The following is a 20215-nucleotide window of genomic DNA, read 5'->3' as shown; positions in this document are numbered from 1 at the left end:
CCCTGTACATTTCATAAATCAGGCTTACATCCTTCATTGAGTGTGGATGCAAACAGACATCAGACCTGCCAACCTTGGGATATTGACATGAGTACCACCATGCGCGGCACGGCAAAGCCCGGGCGTGGCAATTTTTCGTGGCAGGTGGGGGTGTTATATAGAACATTTCACACCTGTAATACATTGCACTAATGGAGAATCACATTATAGTTGTGCTTTGACCTTTTCTATAGCATCTGTAAGTGCCTCAATGGACTGCCTTTTTGCTCCATTAGCTCTCGCAATTTGATATTTCCAACCCTAATACATTCAGAAATTATATTTTCCATTTTTTTACAGAAAGAATATGAGGTTTCCATCTAGACACAAGGAGTTTTTTTCCAGCAGTAACTCCAGCAAAGAATACTTTTTTTTGACTGACTGGTAAGGAGAGTGTGGAATCATCATTTAGCAACAAAATCTGAGGGAGACATGGCACCTCGATTTCAAACAATTCAGATAAGGTCCTAGCTACCCGAGTCCAGAATAACCTGACTCTGGGACATTCCCAGAACATATGCATATATGTGCCCACAGTTCTCAATGGGCACAGCATGCATAACGGGTTTGGTACTAATTGAAGTTGACAGCGTTTTCTTGGAGTTAAATAAAATCTGTGTATTAGTTTATAGTGCATCATCTGAAGATTATAATTACAAGAGGTTATAGTAATGTTCCACTCTCCTCCAATCTACATGTCCATAGTCTTTCAGATCTATATTCCATGTTGTGGTAATTCCCATCAAGGTATTTGATACTTTTTGCAATTCTCCATATTATACGTGAGAGACAAAACCTTTGTTAATATTGGAGGTAACCATTTCGATAACTGGATGTTTAGGAAGGTTATTGTTCCAAGGCACTCCAGTACGCATTGCAAGAAAAAAAGAGGAGCCAGGCAGATTATACTTGCATTTGAGTTCTTGGAATGACATAAATCCATCATTGCTCATCATGTCCGGAAGTATGTTAATGCTACACCTTTGCCATTGATGGAATATAATGGGTCTTTTGGCCAATAGTAAACTATTGTTTCTAAATATTGGCGTATTCTTGCATGCTTTTGGTTAGACATACCATTGGTCCGATATCTCAAACCCTCACCCTAACCTCCCACGGGGCAGCACACCTAAACCTAACCTTAACCCTCTCCCAACCCTTAACGCACCCCTCACCAACCTTAATCCAGTCGTTTTAACGCACCCCTCACCAAATAAATGGTAAATGGTGCATTTATATAGCGCCTTTATCCAAGGCGCTTTACAGAGATTGTGCATTACATTCACCCATTCACACACACATTCATACACCGATGGTAGCGGAAACCATGCAAGGCACCAACTAGCACATCGGGAGCAATTAGGGGTTCAGTGTCTTGCTCAAGGACACTTCGACAGTAACTCTGGGGGAGCCCAGGTTCGAACTGGAAACCTTACGGTTACCATCCAGGCACTCTGAGCCACCGCCGCCTATGCTATGTCTAACCAATGCTATGTCTAACCAAAGTATGCCTCCCCGGACGGCATGAGCAATAATAGGACCAAAACTCTCTATACAGTACAGTCAGGTTACAGAGCAAGGTATCTTTCAACAAGAATGGTGACACAATATTTTGTTCTATCTGAACCCAAGGTGTCGGGCCCTCATCTGAAAACCAATGTTGTAAAGGACGAAGTATAAAAGATATGTAATACAGTTCAAAATTGGGCAAATGTTGTCCTCCACACTCCTTACTATGTTCTAGTATAGATGTTCTTATTCTTGGTTTCTTTTTATTCCAAATTAATTTTGATACAGATGTTTTTAACCCATGGGGTATTTCTAAATTTCCAATTACCGGTACATGAAAATAAAAAAAAATTGACAAATAAAAGTATTCAATTGAAGTTTCTTTCCATTATAATTCATTCATATTCATTGTGTATAGATATATAGCCTAGTCTGTATAATCATTCATACTACTACTCATTGAGACCATACTTAATTTCAACCTCATGATTGATTGAAGTATTTATTAATTCACTGTTCATTCAGTCACTGACTGTACATGTCGACTCATGATTCAGAGATAAAGTGGAATATTTTGGATCTCTACGTCGTCTCGCCTCTATATCCATAAAAACGTTTTCGTTGTGCATTTTGGACGTGCGTACTCGTACTGGGACCTAGAATTGCGTGGTTTCTACGGGCAGGTTGGCAGGTCTGAGACATGTCAGTTGTTGAGATCACTCTTCCTCCAACCAGTTCTTCTTGTTCCTGCCTGACACTTTGGCCTCTAGCTGTGCTTTTAATGATGCCCGTAGCCTGGTTACAGCTGATTTGTCATCTTGAGTTGATCGTACGCTCCTGCTCACCGCAATTCTGTCCTCATTCCTTTCTCTAACAATACCTGTGAACTCATAATCCCTCATTCTGTAGGCAGCGGGCCCTCTATTAGCTTCTGATCTCTCATTGTAAACCATATGTGTTGCCTTGGCACCAGAACCCTTCCTATCCCTGTAACCATCATGCTTCCTTTGCGGCACAAACGACAAAGCGTCTTCCCACTTCCCTGTGTCCTTAATTGTCAGCAGGATACGCATCATCTGGTCCAAAGTCAGGTTCTTTGCTCCCATGCCCCAGTGGAGACACTCATTGAGTGGTAGTCGGGCTGTGGCTAGATTCAGACGCTTAGCATTGGCCAACGACACGCCTTTCTGGGGACTGCGGTCCACAAGGGCTCCAACGATGTAGACTTTGGTGTGATCAAAGGTGCGGAGGGTGTTGGGGGAGTCTGCGGTGAGGTAAACAAGACGTTCACGGGGGAAGACATCAGCATGGTGGTGGTCTGTTGTGGTGATTAGCAGGCGATCGAAGGACTCTGCCTCATAGTGTTTCTGCAACTCCTTCATGTAGGCTCCTTCTGGCTGCAAATTGCAGAAGTGAAGGTGGAAGGGCTCGGTAGCACGACGATTCCACGCCTCCACCTCCATCAGCTGGGTCACCGTCTTCACAATCTCACGCGAGGTCATGTTTTGCTCATAGCTCATATCGAAGACCAGTGGCTGGCCAAAGATCATGGACTGGGCACTTCTCCATGCCAGCAACCTGTCCAGGGCGCGGTTCCAGTACTTGAGGAGGAAAGTGTTTTTCATTGGCCGTCCTTCCCCTTCCTCATCCTCAGCATCCTTCATGGATTCAGCCCGCTTATTCTTCCTCTTTTCCTTGCCGCTTCCTTTGCGGCTCTCTTTTCTTTCCAGGATTTTAAGGTACTTTTTCTTTGATGTTTTGGTGGTGAGCTCTGCCAGCTCCCGAAGCTGCTCATCTGTCATCTCAACTGGAACACACCTCCCAGCCTCTTTCCACATCAGGACCAGATCACGGGTAGCCTTAAGTGTGGAATCCTCTTTAGCATCACCCTCTGCTCCCTCGTCATCGTCTCCTTTCTTTTCATCTGCAGTGACTTGAGATCTCATTAGAGATTTCCATCCATCCAAATCCATTTGCTCTCTCTCCTCCTGTTGCTGTTCTGGTTTTGGGGTCACATCTTTCCTCGCAGGACACCCAGCACTGAATAATCGAACACGCTGAGCGGATGGACATACACAAACAACATGGTGGCTGAATGGGAGACGTCCAATCACGCCTTCCTTGACAGCAGTGGACAGCAAAGGCAGACTGCGTTTCCATAGTTTCGGGTAAATCGACGTGGAGATTAACCGTATCATCGCTAAAAGATTTAAGCAAATTAATATTGAAGTCAATTTTGTCACCTCTGGACAGTCTGACGTGAAGTGACGTCTGTGTGATCCTGTCGCACCAACACGAGCAGATGACGTTGTTTTTCTTCTTTTTCCAATTTCACTGACACAATCTACCTTTTCGGTTGTTGCGGTGAACATTCACTTGCTGCGGTAGCATCTGAGAAACCGCATGAAAGTTGATTTATGCCAATTTAATGTGCATGCTTGTAATGCACCATAGAGTTGGCGGGTTGGCATGCATTGCACGCGAGTTTTGAAGAAGAAGAAGGTCACGTTGTACATTGGTGTGACATCTTAATATGTCGTAGTGAAGTGTGACTATAGACTATAGAAAACAATCTTATTGTAGACCAACACAAAATACTCCTGATAAAATGATCACACCATACAGATATATCCATTAAACGTATCAACCTTAAAAATCACAAGGGAAAAAAAATCAATCAAACATAGTATCGTTACTATTACTCTGGTTACTAGTAGGCAAAATCAGCAGTGGTTTCCAGACGGACACTTACAATTGGTGCACCACAACGTATGCGTTTCCTGGTTTCCTCTTTTCGGGAGCAAAACAAGAGTTTCTGTGTTGATTAATCTTTATTCATTTTGATAATGAGTTTATTTTTGCCCAAATTATCATGCAAAAACGACATAGATGAGGTTATCAAGGGCGTTGCAGAAAAGGTTTTAGTTTTGAGGTTTGGGAGAGATGATGATTCCATTTGTCTCCAGCTTGACGAAATAGTAAGTCACTTTCTTAACCATTGATTCGTTGACTGAATACTTGTGTGCAGGAAAGTACAGTTCAATACAAGGTCTGCTATGAAGAGGATTTATTATTAATATTTATAACCCAAGAAAGCCATTGGGGTTCTTCATATTCAATTCATCTGAGTGGTGTGATCTCAACAAACATGATTAAGACATTGATTTATGTCATTTGTTTATTTGTTTTTGTTTCGTCTTCTTCCACTGCCAGTTGTCAAAAACAGCACATGACTTGAGTAACATGGCATCAATCTACATCGTTGACGTTGATAAAGCTCCTATCTATACCAGATACTTCGACATCAGTTACATCCCATCCACCGTCTTCTTCTTCAATGGACAGCATATGAAAGTGGATTATGGGTGAGAATGAAGATGCAATGGAAATTTAATTGTAGCCAGATTTGGAATTGGAACCTCTCCCTCCGCTACAATTGGAGCTAGGAATTTTGCATCTTTCCAATTCTGCCTGATTCTGAAATGTATGAAAGCCTTTTTAGTCCAAATTTAGCCGCAAATTGCAACACTAGATTTGTTTTTATTATAATAAGAGTTGCAACCATTGACAGCCCATTGATCCAAATCAAATTTGTATTAAACATTTAACTCACCAACATTGCAGCTGTAGGGCAAGCTTGAATTACCCTTCTTTTAATTTGCAAAGTTGTTCTGTTTCATAAAAATCCACCGTAGACATGAGCTACTTTCTGTCAAGAAATTCTCTGCAGGTGATTCTTTTTCTAAGTGTTGGAGTTTGGAAGCGCTTGTCGAAGTCACTGAACGGGGCTGCGTACCATCTGTTTTGGGTACAGGCTTTAGTTTCGACATACTATTGGTCCTTCAACGACAACCTACCTCAAACCCTAACCTAACCATAACTGCAAGCACGGAGCAGCGCATGTTTGCCAACCTTAATCCAGTCGCCAACCTTAACGCATGTTCGCCAACCTTAATCCGATCGTTTTCCGCATGTCGGTCCTATGGTATGTCGGATAAGCGTGCGCACCCGAATTTGCACATAATGCAGGAGGCAGCAGCACGACCCATTAATAAAAACGAGCGCTTCCAAACTCCAACACACTGCAAATTATGGCTATTGCAACTCTAGATTAGTCAAAATTCACATAGCAGTTGGCAACGGATGTAAAACATAATAAATAAAATAATATATATATATATAATTTTCTTTTTTCCTAAGACGTGTACAGACGTCCTGGGCACCCTCTGGTATACTCCGTTAGGACGTGTACAGACGTCTTGGGCACAAAACCTTCGCCTTTCAGTGTACTTTACATTACCGCTACGGCGGTAGGCCTACTTGGCAATAATTGTTCATACTCCAGTACATTTCTCCACACCTAATGTACTGTTTTCTCTCTCTCAGCTGATGACATGTTTTGTAGCATAATCATAGTCTGTGTTTGTATAGGTGTCTGCTGGCGTTGGGACGAACTGTTATAAATGTACATTTGTATTATTTTCTAGGGAAAAGAGAACGGCTGACTCTAAGCCACTTCCATCATGACTACTGTAGTAGCTGTAAGAGGTATGTAATATACACTATCTGTGCACCCGTACCATCGGTACCCTCGGTTACCTTTTCTGTATTTTGGACGGCGATACCTCCGTCCAAAATACAGTGTGGTCCTGAAAGGGCCTATCATCGGGTGATCTGAAGCACCACACAAACACTTTTTGTTTACATTCTCCATAACTGCTCAGCCAGTCACAGCATGATGAGCAGTTCTGATAAAACTCTAGCCAAAACAGTCTCTCTCTGTAGACATGTCGCCCATACCTTTTATTCTCTTTTGATGTCTTGTGCTCACAATAACATTGAGGAGGTGAGTGAGCAGGAATTTAAATTCCTCTTGATCCAGCTAGATTTTTTGAGAGTGAGAGTGTAGACTGCTGTGGAGTAAAGATAATTATCCAGAGAAGACTCGCTTTGTAAGTTTTTTCCCTCTTCCAGATTCTGCCCATGTGCCTGTCAGGGGCCCTGGTGATGGAATGGAAACGGATAAACCACCAGTCGCGGTCGAGATTGTCACGGGTACACTTCCCCCAGAGCTGGTTGTAATTCCCCTGCTAAAGATGGTGAGCCCCAAACACAGCTCGAGATCAGCTCACAGGGTGCCGCATCCTCCAGGCGTGCTTCATCTGGGCAAGGTGAGCCGAGAGGTCTGCACAGAGTTGGAGGTTGTGAGGATCGTAGTCCCACTTACTGCTATTAGCCGCCATGGACGTGTAGTACCTGCTGAGGGCAAAGGGGAGGCTGGGCACCATGCTGAGCAGGACCACCCTTCACACTCCCTGCCTCTGGTGGAGGACTGGAGAGGAGCATTAGAGAAGTTACAGAACTCTGAACGCAGGCTCCTGCAGGATAAAGAAGGCCTTTCCAATCAGCTTCGTGTCCAGACAGAGGTAAGACCCCAATAAAGCCATTAATCATTATTTCAGCAAAATTCCCACTATGATTCTATAAAAGCAATTTCACTGAATGTAAAGATATAGCAATCAATAAAGTACCACTGATCAGTGATTCCAGCAAAACTGAACAAGATGGGGACATCAGTCTTGCTAAAATATGGAGGAATGGTAGGAAGGTGGATCTGAGAATAGTAATTAACAAAATGTGACAAGTGTGTGTGTGTGTGTGTGTGTGTGTGTGTGTGTGTGTGTGTGTGTGTGTGTGTGTGTGTGTGTGTGTGTGTGTGTGTGTGTGTGTGTGTGTGTGTGTGTGTGCGCGTGCGTGCGTGCGACTTCCATTATAAAGTTATAGATAGTGTATAGTACACATTAAAACAAATATGTGGGGTTTTATTTTAGCCTAGTGGCAGTGTGGTCGAGTGGTTTTGTTTTGTGAGATTTTCTCCCATAGCGTCAAAATCACAATATGTGTAAAACATTCAGGGATATATTTCAATTCCATGGCCATAATTCCATGGCCTACTGGGAAGAGCGCACAAGACATTGTGCTGTTAAAGTCAGTGGTATTTGGACTGAGATTAGCCAGACACACCGGCTTGCCTCCATGTCACCATGTCGTTAAAAATAGCATTGGACTCGTGGAGACATGTTTTTAGGGGCGATAGCCCCTCCTATGTCCAGCCTTTGGTGTATGTAACCCATTTTTTGTCCCAACGGCCAACACAAACATTAAATGCCATTGACCAGACCTATTTTGTGTATATATTCACTTTGTGGTATTTATCCATGCCTGAGACATTCACCAATCAAAATTTCAACCCTGCTTCTTCCATTTTTCTAGGTGAATCGTGAACTAAAGAAGCTGCTGGTGGCTTCAGTGGGTGATGACCTGCAGTACCATTTTGAACGTCTGTCACGGGAGAAGAACCAGTTGATTTTGGAGAATGAAGCTTTGGGCAGGAACTGGGCGCACACTGCTGAGCAACTGGAACGCATGAGCATCCAATGTGATGTTTGGAGGAGCAAGTTCCTGGCCAGCAGGTGCAGTTTGAGTAGATAGCAAGATTTGTAGTGTTACACTAAAACTGTAGGGATAGGTGTTTGTATTTGAGAAATAGAAATGGGTAGATCACGTACTTTTAAATGATAAATGATCAACTATTGTTCAATATTGTTCTACATACAAGCAAGCACCAATTATATAATGTGTTAATTTTAATGAATAACGGTTGAATTAAACTTGTCTGTCCAGAGTCATGGCAGAGGAGTTGACCAATGCGAGAGCAGCTCTGCAACGACAGACCAGAGAAGCCCAAGGTGCTATTCACGACCTTCTGTCAGAGAGAGAAGAGTTCTATAGGGACATGATGATCACACACAGGTACATGCACTGTTCAGTAGCAGAATCCAAATAAGACTGCCACAAAAAGCACATTAACATTAAATAAAAGATGCATCTTGCTATAAGCACAGTTGACCCTGTATCCTCACATGCTTTAAATTCCATTTGTCAGGTCACTTGAGCAGCTTTTAGTGTCCCTCCAGTGGGGCAGACAGCAGAGCTACTACCCCAGTGCACAGTCCCTTAGCACAGGGGAGCTGGCGATAACCAACCAGAAGCTGGCTGAGTCCATAAACTCCCACCTGCTGGGCAAACTGAACAGTGCGGTGAAGAGCGGCAGCAGCACACCCACAGAACTGTGCAACACACCAGCTGAGAAGATGGCTGAGAAGGTGTGGTATTAGTCAGCACTATTCTAAACAAAATATATTGCAGCTACACAGTAAAATCCTGAATATTACTTTAACTATTTGAGAGTGTACAGATAGGGAACCATTTTGTTCATTCCAAGTAACCTCGCCTCACCAGGCTTTCCACCACCTCGGAGGAAAGCCTGGTCTCTGTTTCAAAAGTCTATATGATCCGGCCGGGAGCGGATGATATCGTTACGTCATGTAAAGTCAGGAACAATCAAACGGAACTTCCTTTTCCCTCAAACCGGAAGAATAACAATAAAAGCTCTCGTAGCCTGTAGCTGAGAAAAATCGGTTTGAGGGAAAAGGAAGTTGCCGCCCCGTTGTTCCTGCCTGTCGACTACAAAACAATACTACATGACGTAACGATATCATCCGTTCCCGACAGGATCATATACCCTAAATGAAATGGTGCCCAGGCTACATTCCAAGTTAAATTAACACTATCTTATCTTTCCTCTTTGTTCTCTCTCCCTTGCAAATCCTTGCCAGGTAATGAAAAGTTTACACTCCACCCCTTGTCCAGAGGAGGTTGAGTCCCCACTCAGTGACTCTTCTACCTTTCTGAACCAGAAAAAGAGTATTGGCAGGTTCCACCCATACACCCGCTATGAGAACATTACCTTCAACTGCTGTGAACGTTGCACTGGGGACATCTTGGTGCTGTAGAGGTCAAAGGAGGGGCTACATAGCCTCCAGTCATGTTAAAAGTTCACGTCAAATGCTTTGAATACAGATGTTTAATTTACATTTGACAAATCATGTTCTTTGGGGGACATGGGTTCTCTGTGTGAGGTGATTATTACTACAGTCAACACCAAGACACAGCCACTCGCACATGCACACATTTACAGTGTCCATGACCATGGGGCTGATGTTAAACATTTCAGTGTTCAGCAGGACAGAGATTACTAACAATTTGATTATTTTCCTGTGTTTTGAATGGTATTTTTGGATTCTACTGCTCTACCTTTCACCTGTTTATTACTTTTTAAAACACGTGGCCTTCCATTTCATCATAATGGTTGTGATGGAGCCTATTCATATTTTAAAACGGATTGTTTTTAAAAAACTATTGTTTTTGTTCAAGTGTTACAAGACATGCAAACTGTTTCATTAACATTGCATTTGTATTATTTATTTTAGTTTGTATACATCTATAACTCAAATGGTCTGTACTTGGTCTACACAATATACTTTAACCTAGGTGAAATGCCAGCATGAAACAATCATGCATTGTTACCACATAATGGGCATTGTTTGTTGGTGGTACAATTGGTCAACTATAGTGTGGCTAACTACACGTAAAAAGGCCATGGTATTGTCACATGTGGTCCACAACAGCAATATTCTGAATCTGAACAGTATAACTTGGATGCAATTTCAATTAAATGTTTACTGTACATTGAATTGTATTCTTAAATAATCGTTTGACATGAATTATGCTCAAGTGTTTTATTTATTTTTGTTGGTGTGAGATTTATATTCTGATTTTCAAAGCAATTATCATTTTCTTGCATTGAAGACAATTGTATATTTAATGGATGCTTTGATGTGAATAGTGCAGAGATAAGCAATACAAAAGTACACACATCTTTAATACATTTAAAGGATACTGGATGAGGAGCTTGTATTACTGTATTTGCATTTTGCACTGCTATACTTTGACTTTGATTTGGATAAACCTTTAGAATCTTGTATCTGCCATTTGTTGAGATTATTATAATGCACAGCACACTATTTTGGGTGATTATCAAAGATGCTGTTATTGTGGTACCCATGTTTCAAAATAGAAAATCTAAAGAAAGATGTTTGAAATGTCAGACCAAAATAAACGTTTCTATTTTCAAAATATCTTTGTCATGTTTTAACACCTGAACTAACTCTTCATGTGACCACCGCGCTGACTGTAGGTGCGCTACCCGTTCAACTGAAGTCTTGGTGTGTGCGACCCACTAACACCTGAAATAAAAAACAAAGCATTGGAATACCAAGTTATAACAAAGGTTTAATTCAAAATGAGATGCCACATTTTATCTCCCTGTACATTTCATAAATCAGGCTTACATCCTTCATTGAGTGTGGATGCAAACAGACATCAGACCTGCCAACCTTGGGATATTGACATGAGTACCACCATGCGCGGCACGGCAAAGCCCGGGCGTGGCAATTTTTCGTGGCAGGTGGGGGTGTTATATAGAACATTTCACACCTGTAATACATTGCACTAATGGAGAATCACATTATAGTTGTGCTTTGACCTTTTCTATAGCATCTGTAAGTGCCTCAATGGACTGCCTTTTTGCTCCATTAGCTCTCGCAATTTGATATTTCCAACCCTAATACATTCAGAAATTATATTTTCCATTTTTTTACAGAAAGAATATGAGGTTTCCATCTAGACACAAGGAGTTTTTTTCCAGCAGTAACTCCAGCAAAGAATACTTTTTTTTGACTGACTGGTAAGGAGAGTGTGGAATCATCATTTAGCAACAAAATCTGAGGGAGACATGGCACCTCGATTTCAAACAATTCAGATAAGGTCCTAGCTACCCGAGTCAAGAATAACCTGACTCTGGGACATTCCCAGAACATATGCATATATGTGCCCACAGTTCTCAATGGGCACAGCGTGCATAACGGGTTTGGTACTAATTGAAGTTGACAGCGTTTTCTTGGAGTTAAATAAAATCTGTGTATTAGTTTATAGTGCATCATCTGAAGATTATAATTACAAGAGGTTATAGTAATGTTCCACTCTCCTCCAATCTACATGTCCATAGTCTTTCAGGTCTATATTCCATGTTGTGGTAATTCCCATCAAGGTATTTGATACTTTTTGCAATTCTCCATATTATACGTGAGAGACAAAACCTTTGTTAATATTGGAGGTAACCATTTCGATAACTGGATGTTTAGGAAGGTTATTGTTCCAAGGCACTCCAGTACGCATTGCAAGAAAAAAAGAGGAGCCAGGCAGATTATACTTGCATTTGAGTTCTTGGAATGACATAAATCCATCATTGCTCATCATGTCCGGAAGTATGTTAATGCTACACCTTTGCCATTGATGGAATATAATGGGTCTTTTGGCCAATAGTAAACTATTGTTTCTAAATATTGGCGTATTCTTGCATGCTTTTGGTTAGACATACCATTGGTCCGATATCTCAAACCCTCACCCTAACCTCCCACGGGGCAGCACACCTAAACCTAACCTTAACCCTCTCCCAACCCTTAACGCACCCCTCACCAACCTTAATCCAGTCGTTTTAACGCACCCCTCACCAAATAAATGGTAAATGGTGCATTTATATAGCGCCTTTATCCAAGGCGCTTTACAGAGATTGTGCATTACATTCACCCATTCACACACACATTCATACACCGATGGTAGCGGAAACCATGCAAGGCACCAACTAGCACATCGGGAGCAATTAGGGGTTCAGTGTCTTGCTCAAGGACACTTCGACAGTAACTCTGGGGGAGCCCAGGTTCGAACTGGAAACCTTACGGTTACCATCCAGGCACTCTGAGCCACCGCCGCCTATGCTATGTCTAACCAATGCTATGTCTAACCAAAGTATGCCTCCCCGGACGGCATGAGCAATAATAGGACCAAAACTCTCTATACAGTACAGTCAGGTTACAGAGCAAGGTATCTTTCAACAAGAATGGTGACACAATATTTTGTTCTATCTGAACCCAAGGTGTCGGGCCCTCATCTGAAAACCAATGTTGTAAAGGACGAAGTATAAAAGATATGTAATACAGTTCAAAATTGGGCAAATGTTGTCCTCCACACTCCTTACTATGTTCTAGTATAGATGTTCTTATTCTTGGTTTCTTTTTATTCCAAATTAATTTTGATACAGATGTTTTTAACCCATGGGGTATTTCTAAATTTCCAATTACCGGTACATGAAAATAAAATAAAATGGACAAATAAAAGTATTCAATTGAAGTTTCTTTCCATTATAATTCATTCATATTCATTGTGTATAGATATATAGCCTAGTCTGTATAATCATTCATACTACTACTCATTGAGACCATACTTAATTTCAACCTCATGAATGATTGAAGTATTTATTAATTCACTGTTCATTCAGTCACTGACTGTACATGTCGACTCATGATTCAGAGATAAAGTGGAATATTTTGGATCTCTACGTCGTCTCGCCTCTATATCCATAAAAACGTTTTCGTTGTGCATTTTGGACGTGCGTACTCGTACTGGGACCTAGAATTGCGTGGTTTCTACGGGCAGGTTGGCAGGTCTGAGACATGTCAGTTGTTGAGATCACTCTTCCTCCAACCAGTTCTTCTTGTTCCTGCCTGACACTTTGGCCTCTAGCTGTGCTTTTAATGATGCCGGTAGCCTGGTTACAGCTGATTTGTCATCTTGAGTTGATCGTACGCTCCTGCTCACCGCAATTCTGTCCTCATTCCTTTCTCTAACAATACCTGTGAACTCATAATCCCTCATTCTGTATACAATGAGAGATTAGCTTCTGATCTCTCATTGTAAACCATATGTGTTGGCACCTTGGCACCAGAACCCTTCCTATCCCTGTAACCCCCTTTCGATGAGAACCATTTCTCTGGCTGCTGTTGGAATCCATCATGCTTCCTTTGCGGCACAAACGACAAAGCGTCTTCCCACTTCCCTGTGTCCTTAATTGTCAGCAGGATACGCATCATCTGGTCCAAAGTCAGGTTCTTTGCTCCCATGCCCCAGTGGAGACACTCATTGAGTGGTAGTCGGGCTGTGGCTAGATTCAGACGCTTAGCATTGGCCAACGACACGCCTTTCTGGATACTGCGGTCCACAAGGGCTCCAACGATGTAGACTTTGGTGTGATCAAAGGTGCGGAGGGTGTTGGGGGAGTCTGCGGTAAGGTAAACAAGACGTTCACGGGGGAAGACATCAGCATGGTGGTGGTCTGTTGAGGTGATTAGCAGGCGATCGAAGGACTGTGCCTTATAGCGTTTCTGCAACTCCTTCATGTAGGCTCCTTCTGGCTGCAAATTGCAGAAGTGAAGGTGGAAGGGCTCGGCAGCACGACGATTCCACGCCTCCACCCCCATCAGCTGGGTCACCGTGTTCACAATCTCACGTGAGGTCATGTTTTGCTCATAGCTCATATCGAAGACCAGTGGCTGGCCAAAGATCATGGACTGGGCACTTCTCCATGCCAGCAACCTGTCCAGGGCGCGGTTCCAGTACTTGAGGAGGAAAGTGTTTTTCATTGGCCGTCCTTCCCCTTCCTCATCCTCAGCATCCTTCATGGATTCAGCCCGCTTATTCTTCCTCTTTTCATTGCGGCAATTTTTGTGGCTCTCTTTTCTTTCCAGGAATTTAAGGTACTTTTTCTTTGATGATTTGGTGGTGAGCTCTGCCAGCTCCCGAAGCTGCTCATCTGTCATCTCAACTGGAACACACCTCCCAGCCTCATTCCACATCAGGACCAGATCACGGGTAGCCTTAAGTGTGGAATCCTCTTTAGCATCACCCTCTGCTCCCTCGTCATCGTCTCCTTTCTTTTCATCTGCAGTGACTTGAGATCTCATTAGAGATTTCCATCCATCCAAATCCATTTGCTCTCTCTCCTCCTGTTGCTGTTCTGGTTTTGGGGTCACATCTTTCCTCGCAGGACACACAGCACTGAATAATCGAACACGCTGAGCGGATGGACATACACAAACAACATGGTGGCTGAATGGGAGACGTCCAATCACGCCTTCCTTGACAGCAGTGGACAGCAAAGGCAGACTGCGTTTCCATAGTTTCGGGTAAATCGACGTGGAGATTAACCGTATCATCGCTAAAAGATTTAAGCAAATTAATATTGATGTCAATTGTGTCACCTCTGGACAGTCTGACGTGAAGTGACGTCTGTGTGATCCTGTCGCACCAACACGAGCAGATGACGTTGTTTTTCTTCTTTTTCCAATTTCACTGACACAATCAACCTTTTCGGTTGTTGCTGTGAACATTCACTTGCTGCGGTAGCATCTGAGAAACCGCATGAAAGTTGATTTATGCCAATTTAATGTGCATGCTTGTAATGCACCATAGAGTTGGCGGGTTGGCATGCATTGCACGCGAGTTTTGAAGAAGAAGAAGGTCACGTTGTACATTGGTGTGACATCTTAATATGTCGTAGTGAAGTGTGACTATAGACTATAGAAAACAATCTTATTGTAGACCAACACAAAATACTCCTGATAAAATGATCACACCATACAGATATATCCATTAAACGTATCAACCTTAAAAATCACAAGGGAAAAAAAATCAATCAAACATAGTATCGTTACTATTACTCTGGTTACTAGTAGGCAAAATCAGCAGTGGTTTCCAGACGGACACTTACAATTGGTGCACCACAACGTATGCGTTTCCTGGTTTCCTCTTTTCGGGAGCAAAACAAGAGTTTCTGTGTTGATTAATCTTTATTCATTTTGATAATGAGTTTATTTTTGCCCAAATTATCATGCAAAAACGACATAGATGAGGTTATCAAGGGCGTTGCAGAAAAGGTTTTAGTTTTGAGGTTTGGGAGAGATGATGATTCCATTTGTCTCCAGCTTGACGAAATAGTAAGTCACTTTCTTAACCATTGATTCGTTGACTGAATACTTTATTAACAGTTTGCAGAAAAAGGTGCAGGAAAGTACAGTTCAATACAAGGTCTGCTATGAAGAGGATTTATTATTAATATTTATAACCCAAGAAAGCCATTGGGGTTCTTCATATTCAATTCATCTGAGTGGTCTGTGATCTCAACAAACATGATTAAGACATTGATTTTTGTCATTTGTTCATTTGTTTTTGTTTCGTCTTCTTCCACTGCCAGTTGTCAAAAACAGCACATGACTTGAGTAACATGGCATCAATCTACATCGTTGACGTTGATAAAGCTCCTATCTATACCAGATACTTCGACATCAGTTACATCCCATCCACCGTCTTCTTCTTCAATGGACAGCATATGAAAGTGGATTATGGGTGAGAATGAAGATGCAATGGAAATTTAATTGTAGCCAGATTTGGAATTGGAACCTCTCCCTCCGCTACAATTGGAGCTAGGAATTTTGCATCTTTCCAATTCTGCCTGATTCTGAAATGTATGAAAGCCTTTTTAGTCCAAATTTAGCCGCAAATTGCAACACTAGATTTGTTTTTATTATAATAAGAGTTGCAACCATTGACAGCCCATTGATCCAAATCAAATTTGTATTAAACATTTAACTCACCAACATTGCAGCTGTAGGGCAAGCTTGAATTACCCTTCTTTCAAGTGTTTTGTTTCATAAAAATCCACCGTAGACATGAGCTACTTTCTGTCAAGAAATTCTCTGCAGGTGATTCTTTTTCTAAGTGTTGGAGTTTGGAAGCGCTTCGAAGTCACTGAACGGGGCTGCGTACCATCTGTTTTGGGTACAGGCTTTAGTTTCGACATACTATTGGTCCTTCAACGACAACCTACCTCAAACCCTAACCTAACCATAACTGCAAGCACGGAGCAGCGCATGTTTGCCAACCTTAATCCAGTCGCCAACCTTAACGCATGTTCGCCAACCTTAATCCGATCGTTTTCCGCATGTCGGTCCTATGGTATGTCGGATAAGCGTGCGCACCCGAATTTGCACATAATGCAGGAGGCAGCAGCACGACCCATTAATATAAACGAGCGCTTCCAAACTCCAACACACTGCAAATTGTGGCTATTGCAACTCTAGATTCATCCCATTATAAAACAATCTAGTGTTGCAAAATGTGGCTAGTCAAAATTCACATAGCAGTTGGCAACGGATGTAAAACATAATAAATAAAATAATTTATATATATATATAATTTTCTTTTTTCCTAAGACGTGTACAGACGTCTTGGGCACCCTCTGGTATACTCCGTTAGGACGTGTACAGACGTCTTGGGCACAAAACCTTCGCCTTTCAGTGTACTTTACATTACCGGTACGGCGGTAGGCCTACTTGGCAATAATTGTTTAGGTGTTCTCCACACCTAATGTACTGTTTTCTCTCTCTCAGCTCACCAGATCACACCAAATTTGTGGGAACATTTAAGACCAAACAGGACTTCATGGATCTGATTGAGGTCATATACAGAGGAGCCATGAGGGGGAAGATGATTGTCCAGAGTCCTATTGATCCTCAAAACATTCCCAAATTTGACCTCCTCTACCATGGAATCTAGTTTGGACCTTTTATCACTGTGTGAGGTTACAGATTACTTCCATATATCATGACTATTGACTACTGATCATAATGATCTGTTGACAAAACCAATTTAACCTCTATTTTATACTTGTAACTTTTGCAAAATGGAAAAAGCGGCACTCCAAAATAAAAGATGCAAGACTGGCTCAGATGCAATTTCTTATGTTTATTTGAGAAGCGTTCTCAAATAAACATGAGAAATTGCATCTGAGCCAATCTTGCAGCTTTTATTTTGGAGTGCCGCTTTTTCCATTTAGTTGGTTTATGAGTTATTTTCAAAGCTGAGCACCCACTGCCTTAAACAAATAAGGGCAGTTTCCAGAGGAAGCGCACCTGTTTTTTTTCTTTCTTTGCAAAATGTTTGAAAATGTTTGCCCAAAATAGGGATGTAGGTTGAAAGTAGTTCTCCCACATAACACGGACTAGCTGCATTGTCTGCAAGATGCAGAGTTGCAGCCTGTGCTCTCATGCTAGGTACCTGCATAGCTACGGCTATATGAGTTATTATAATGTTTCAGTCCTTGTTACATAATGTAAGAGTATGTGCAGAATAATTCCTCAGAAATGTGTATGAGTCAAATGTTAAAATATGGATTTAGTTTTTATTGTGTATTGTATTATACATGGAATAGATGGATTCATTTAGGCTTTTCCACATAACACATTGATATAACAGTCAGTTTGGAAGTCTTGTGTTTCAGCATCTACTGCAGTCATGTTCATTATTCAACTTTTTAATAGCTTTTTGAATAAAATTCTGTTATGTTTCCCATGGAAATAAATGTACTAGTGTTATTTTAACTTTACTGTAGCGTTTTATTTCTTTTTTAAGTTGTTTGTTTTTCAAAAACAATGTACCATAGAGCAGTGGTTCAAAACCTGTGGGTCGCGACCCCTCGGGGGGTTGCCAAATTATTTTGGGGGGTCCCCAAATTATTAAAAAAAGAAAAAAAAATATTTTGCAACTGAAAATCCTAGAGGGCGATAATACTAATAATGAATATATTGAAATCATTTATATTTAAAAAATACGAAATTACTTTTCATTAAATCAAAATTAAATTACAAAATTACAATAATAATTTAAACCTATATATTACAAATCTATTCATCCATATTTAGTGACCTACAGTTGGCACAAGCCGTAAGCTGCATAGATGCTGGCACAACGTTGTTGTGGAAGACGTCATTCAAATATTGAAAAAAAAAAGTTGAACTCATGACATAAATATAATGCACTAGTTATTAACTAAACAAATATTACATTTGATGCACTAGTTCATGTACCTTCAAGCTTGTTTCGGAAGCTGTTGCTGGATGTTTTGCCAAATGGAGGGGTGTCAAAAGATTCTGTTGACATAATGTTTTGGATGTCCTCAGCAGTAGGAAGTGTTGGGTATGCTGGATCCTTTCCAGGGTTGCGAATGAGATATTCAGGTCTAGAGTTATTAGACTGAATGCAGATTACACCAAGTGATTCCTGGAATGGACATATAGTCTGTGTGGTGAAGAGAGAGGAGCATAGACATTAGAAGGAGAAAGGGGCTTTCAAAGAATTAGTTTTGGCCCGGGCGGCTGGCGTAGCGGTCCAGGCACCTAGCCTGACAGCCTGCTCAGGGGATCTTAAACGTGTTTCTTTAAAGTCAATTCCTCCTGTCGATCAGATTATACTATATAACTATATAAGATCCCCTGACCCAGCATGTCGCTGCATGGTTCAAATCCCAATCCCGGCGACCAGGCCACTCCCCATCTCTTTCCCAATTTCCTGTCAGACTACTGTACACTGATCTAATAAAGGCAGAAACAGCAAAAGAAAAAATGTAAATTAATATTCCTTGAAACAGAAAGTAAACATAATTGGTGGGTAAAAAGCTTTATGACTAGAATTGTAATTAAATGTTATGAATTGCTCTTGCCAATGCTTCTTATGAGGATATATAATGATGATGATGATTTCTTAGATTTGTTGAACTGCAGCTTGCAGTCTGAATGCTCATATGGCTGTCAGACAGATTTTGTATCCAATAAACAAGAATTCTATTGGATACAAAGTGAGTGCCGGTATTCTTTTCTATGGACTGTCTCTACCTGAACCGTGCACCTGATACATTATTACGTTGAACTACTCAACTGAGTGCTTGCTTTCTTCTTTTCATGTCAGATATACATCTCACAGTCTCACCTTCCACTTTGAGAAGTGTGAAGCACCATCTATGAGCCCACCTGGTCCAACTCCCCCAAGGTACTGGTTGTTGCAGATATTACAGTGATTGGTTCTGGTCCAATCCCAGTAGGGAATGTAGAAGTCCAGGTCTCCAGTGAGCTCCCTCACCTCCCTCTCAATAAAGAGCAGAAACACCCTGTGCCAGAAACCAAAAGCAGGGCCCCTATGTGCTGCATTGTCTTCAGAGCCATTGTAGCTCTTAGCTGAATAGTAGTGCATCCAGACATACAGGTCATACAGACTTGTGGTCTGAAAATGGTAGTTACCCTCCACAGTGGTGTCACTGCTAGTAAGGATCATGTAACGCTCACTAAGGCTATGTTTGGCCATGTGCAGCCTGGAGAGGAAGGTGTCCCTCTCCTGGTCTGTCAGATCTGTTATTTCTTTCCTCTCCACATGGTGATGTTGCATACAGAGGGGTCCCTTCCAGCCGGGAAGACATTGTCCACAGTCAAATCCATCAAAGTTCCCCCAGCATGTGCAGACCGAATCGTAAAAAGCACGGGGCCAGTTAACTCTATAGTCATTTGGTTTAGGGAGGTCTTTAGTGGGGTGTGGTGCACAGACTCCTCTCCCAGAGCTGAAGCCACAAGGGGAGCCTTTCCAGTGGGGGCAACACTCTCTTCTCTCAAGGGCATCTGGCGTGGTGCAGGGCCGGGGAAATTGAGCCTCCAGGACACTTGGAAACAGACACAGCATGGAAAACAGCCAAGACCACAAAGAAACTCTGCCGTGATGTGACAGCAGCATAGTAGAATACAGTGAGACGGATCACTTTACATTTGAAAGACACTGCAACCACTTCAGCAGCTTCCCAATAATGCAAGCTGCCTTTTATATATTAAGTGACGTAATTGTAAAAAGGCTTCTGGGTTCATATTGATTTGTGTACTTGGAATTAAGTGTTCTACGTGCTAAATTAGCACGTAGTACACTTAGTGTTTGATATATTATAGCTTGTTTCTTGGTGCACAGGAAGGTTCCAAGTTACCGTACGGTATTATGC

The 20215-nt window shown here is 41.8% G+C and overlaps 4 protein-coding genes across 6 annotated transcripts; 2 read left to right on the top strand and 2 right to left on the bottom strand.

Annotated features, from left to right (window-relative positions):
* Nucleotides 1–72: 72 nt before the first annotated feature.
* Nucleotides 73–14561, bottom strand: trmt10c (tRNA methyltransferase 10C, mitochondrial RNase P subunit; the record flags this gene model as incomplete). Its single annotated transcript, XM_079496361.1, has 2 exons — nt 73–2510; nt 13284–14561. 2 exons carry the CDS (start codon nt 14559–14561, stop codon nt 2265–2267), a joined length of 1524 nt encoding a protein of 507 aa, XP_079352487.1. The 3' UTR covers nt 73–2264.
* Nucleotides 3584–10589, top strand: LOC306920525 (golgin-45-like). 2 transcript variants are annotated; one of them, XM_079497326.1, is made up of 8 exons: nt 3584–3716; nt 4762–4913; nt 6036–6096; nt 6523–6974; nt 7822–8021; nt 8233–8361; nt 8495–8714; nt 9228–10589. In XM_079497326.1, the coding sequence occupies exons 3-8, from the start codon at nt 6072–6074 to the stop codon at nt 9402–9404; spliced, it is 1203 nt and encodes a 400-aa protein (XP_079353452.1). In that variant the 5' UTR covers nt 3584–3716; nt 4762–4913; nt 6036–6071; the 3' UTR covers nt 9405–10589. The 2 variants fall into 2 exon arrangements, with proteins under 2 accessions (XP_079353452.1, XP_079353451.1); XM_079497325.1 differs by lacking the exon at nt 3584–3716 and adding an exon at nt 4296–4526.
* txnl4b (thioredoxin-like 4B) lies at nt 14399–17902 on the top strand. Of its 2 annotated transcripts, none has more exons than XM_079497328.1 (3): nt 14399–14531; nt 15599–15750; nt 16794–17902. In XM_079497328.1, exons 2-3 carry the CDS (start codon nt 15629–15631, stop codon nt 16957–16959), a joined length of 288 nt encoding a protein of 95 aa, XP_079353454.1. In that variant the 5' UTR covers nt 14399–14531; nt 15599–15628; the 3' UTR covers nt 16960–17902. The 2 variants fall into 2 exon arrangements, with proteins under 2 accessions (XP_079353454.1, XP_079353453.1); XM_079497327.1 differs by lacking the exon at nt 14399–14531 and adding an exon at nt 15101–15341 and having other exon boundaries at nt 16794–17882.
* Nucleotides 17903–19155: 1253 nt separating this feature from the next.
* On the bottom strand, nt 19156–19908 carry LOC306919810 (tyrosinase-like; the record flags this gene model as incomplete). The annotated part of the gene is made up of 1 exon (XM_079496360.1): nt 19156–19908. The coding sequence occupies one exon, from the start codon at nt 19906–19908 to the stop codon at nt 19156–19158; it is 753 nt and encodes a 250-aa protein (XP_079352486.1).
* Nucleotides 19909–20215: the final 307 nt, after the last annotated feature.

This window comes from Electrona antarctica, assembly GCF_951216825.1.
Source record: "Electrona antarctica genome assembly, chromosome: 3".
Classification (NCBI taxonomy): domain Eukaryota; kingdom Metazoa; phylum Chordata; class Actinopteri; order Myctophiformes; family Myctophidae; genus Electrona; species Electrona antarctica.
Note: the sequence above shows the minus strand (reverse complement) of the source record. Positions and strands in the feature narration are given on the sequence as shown.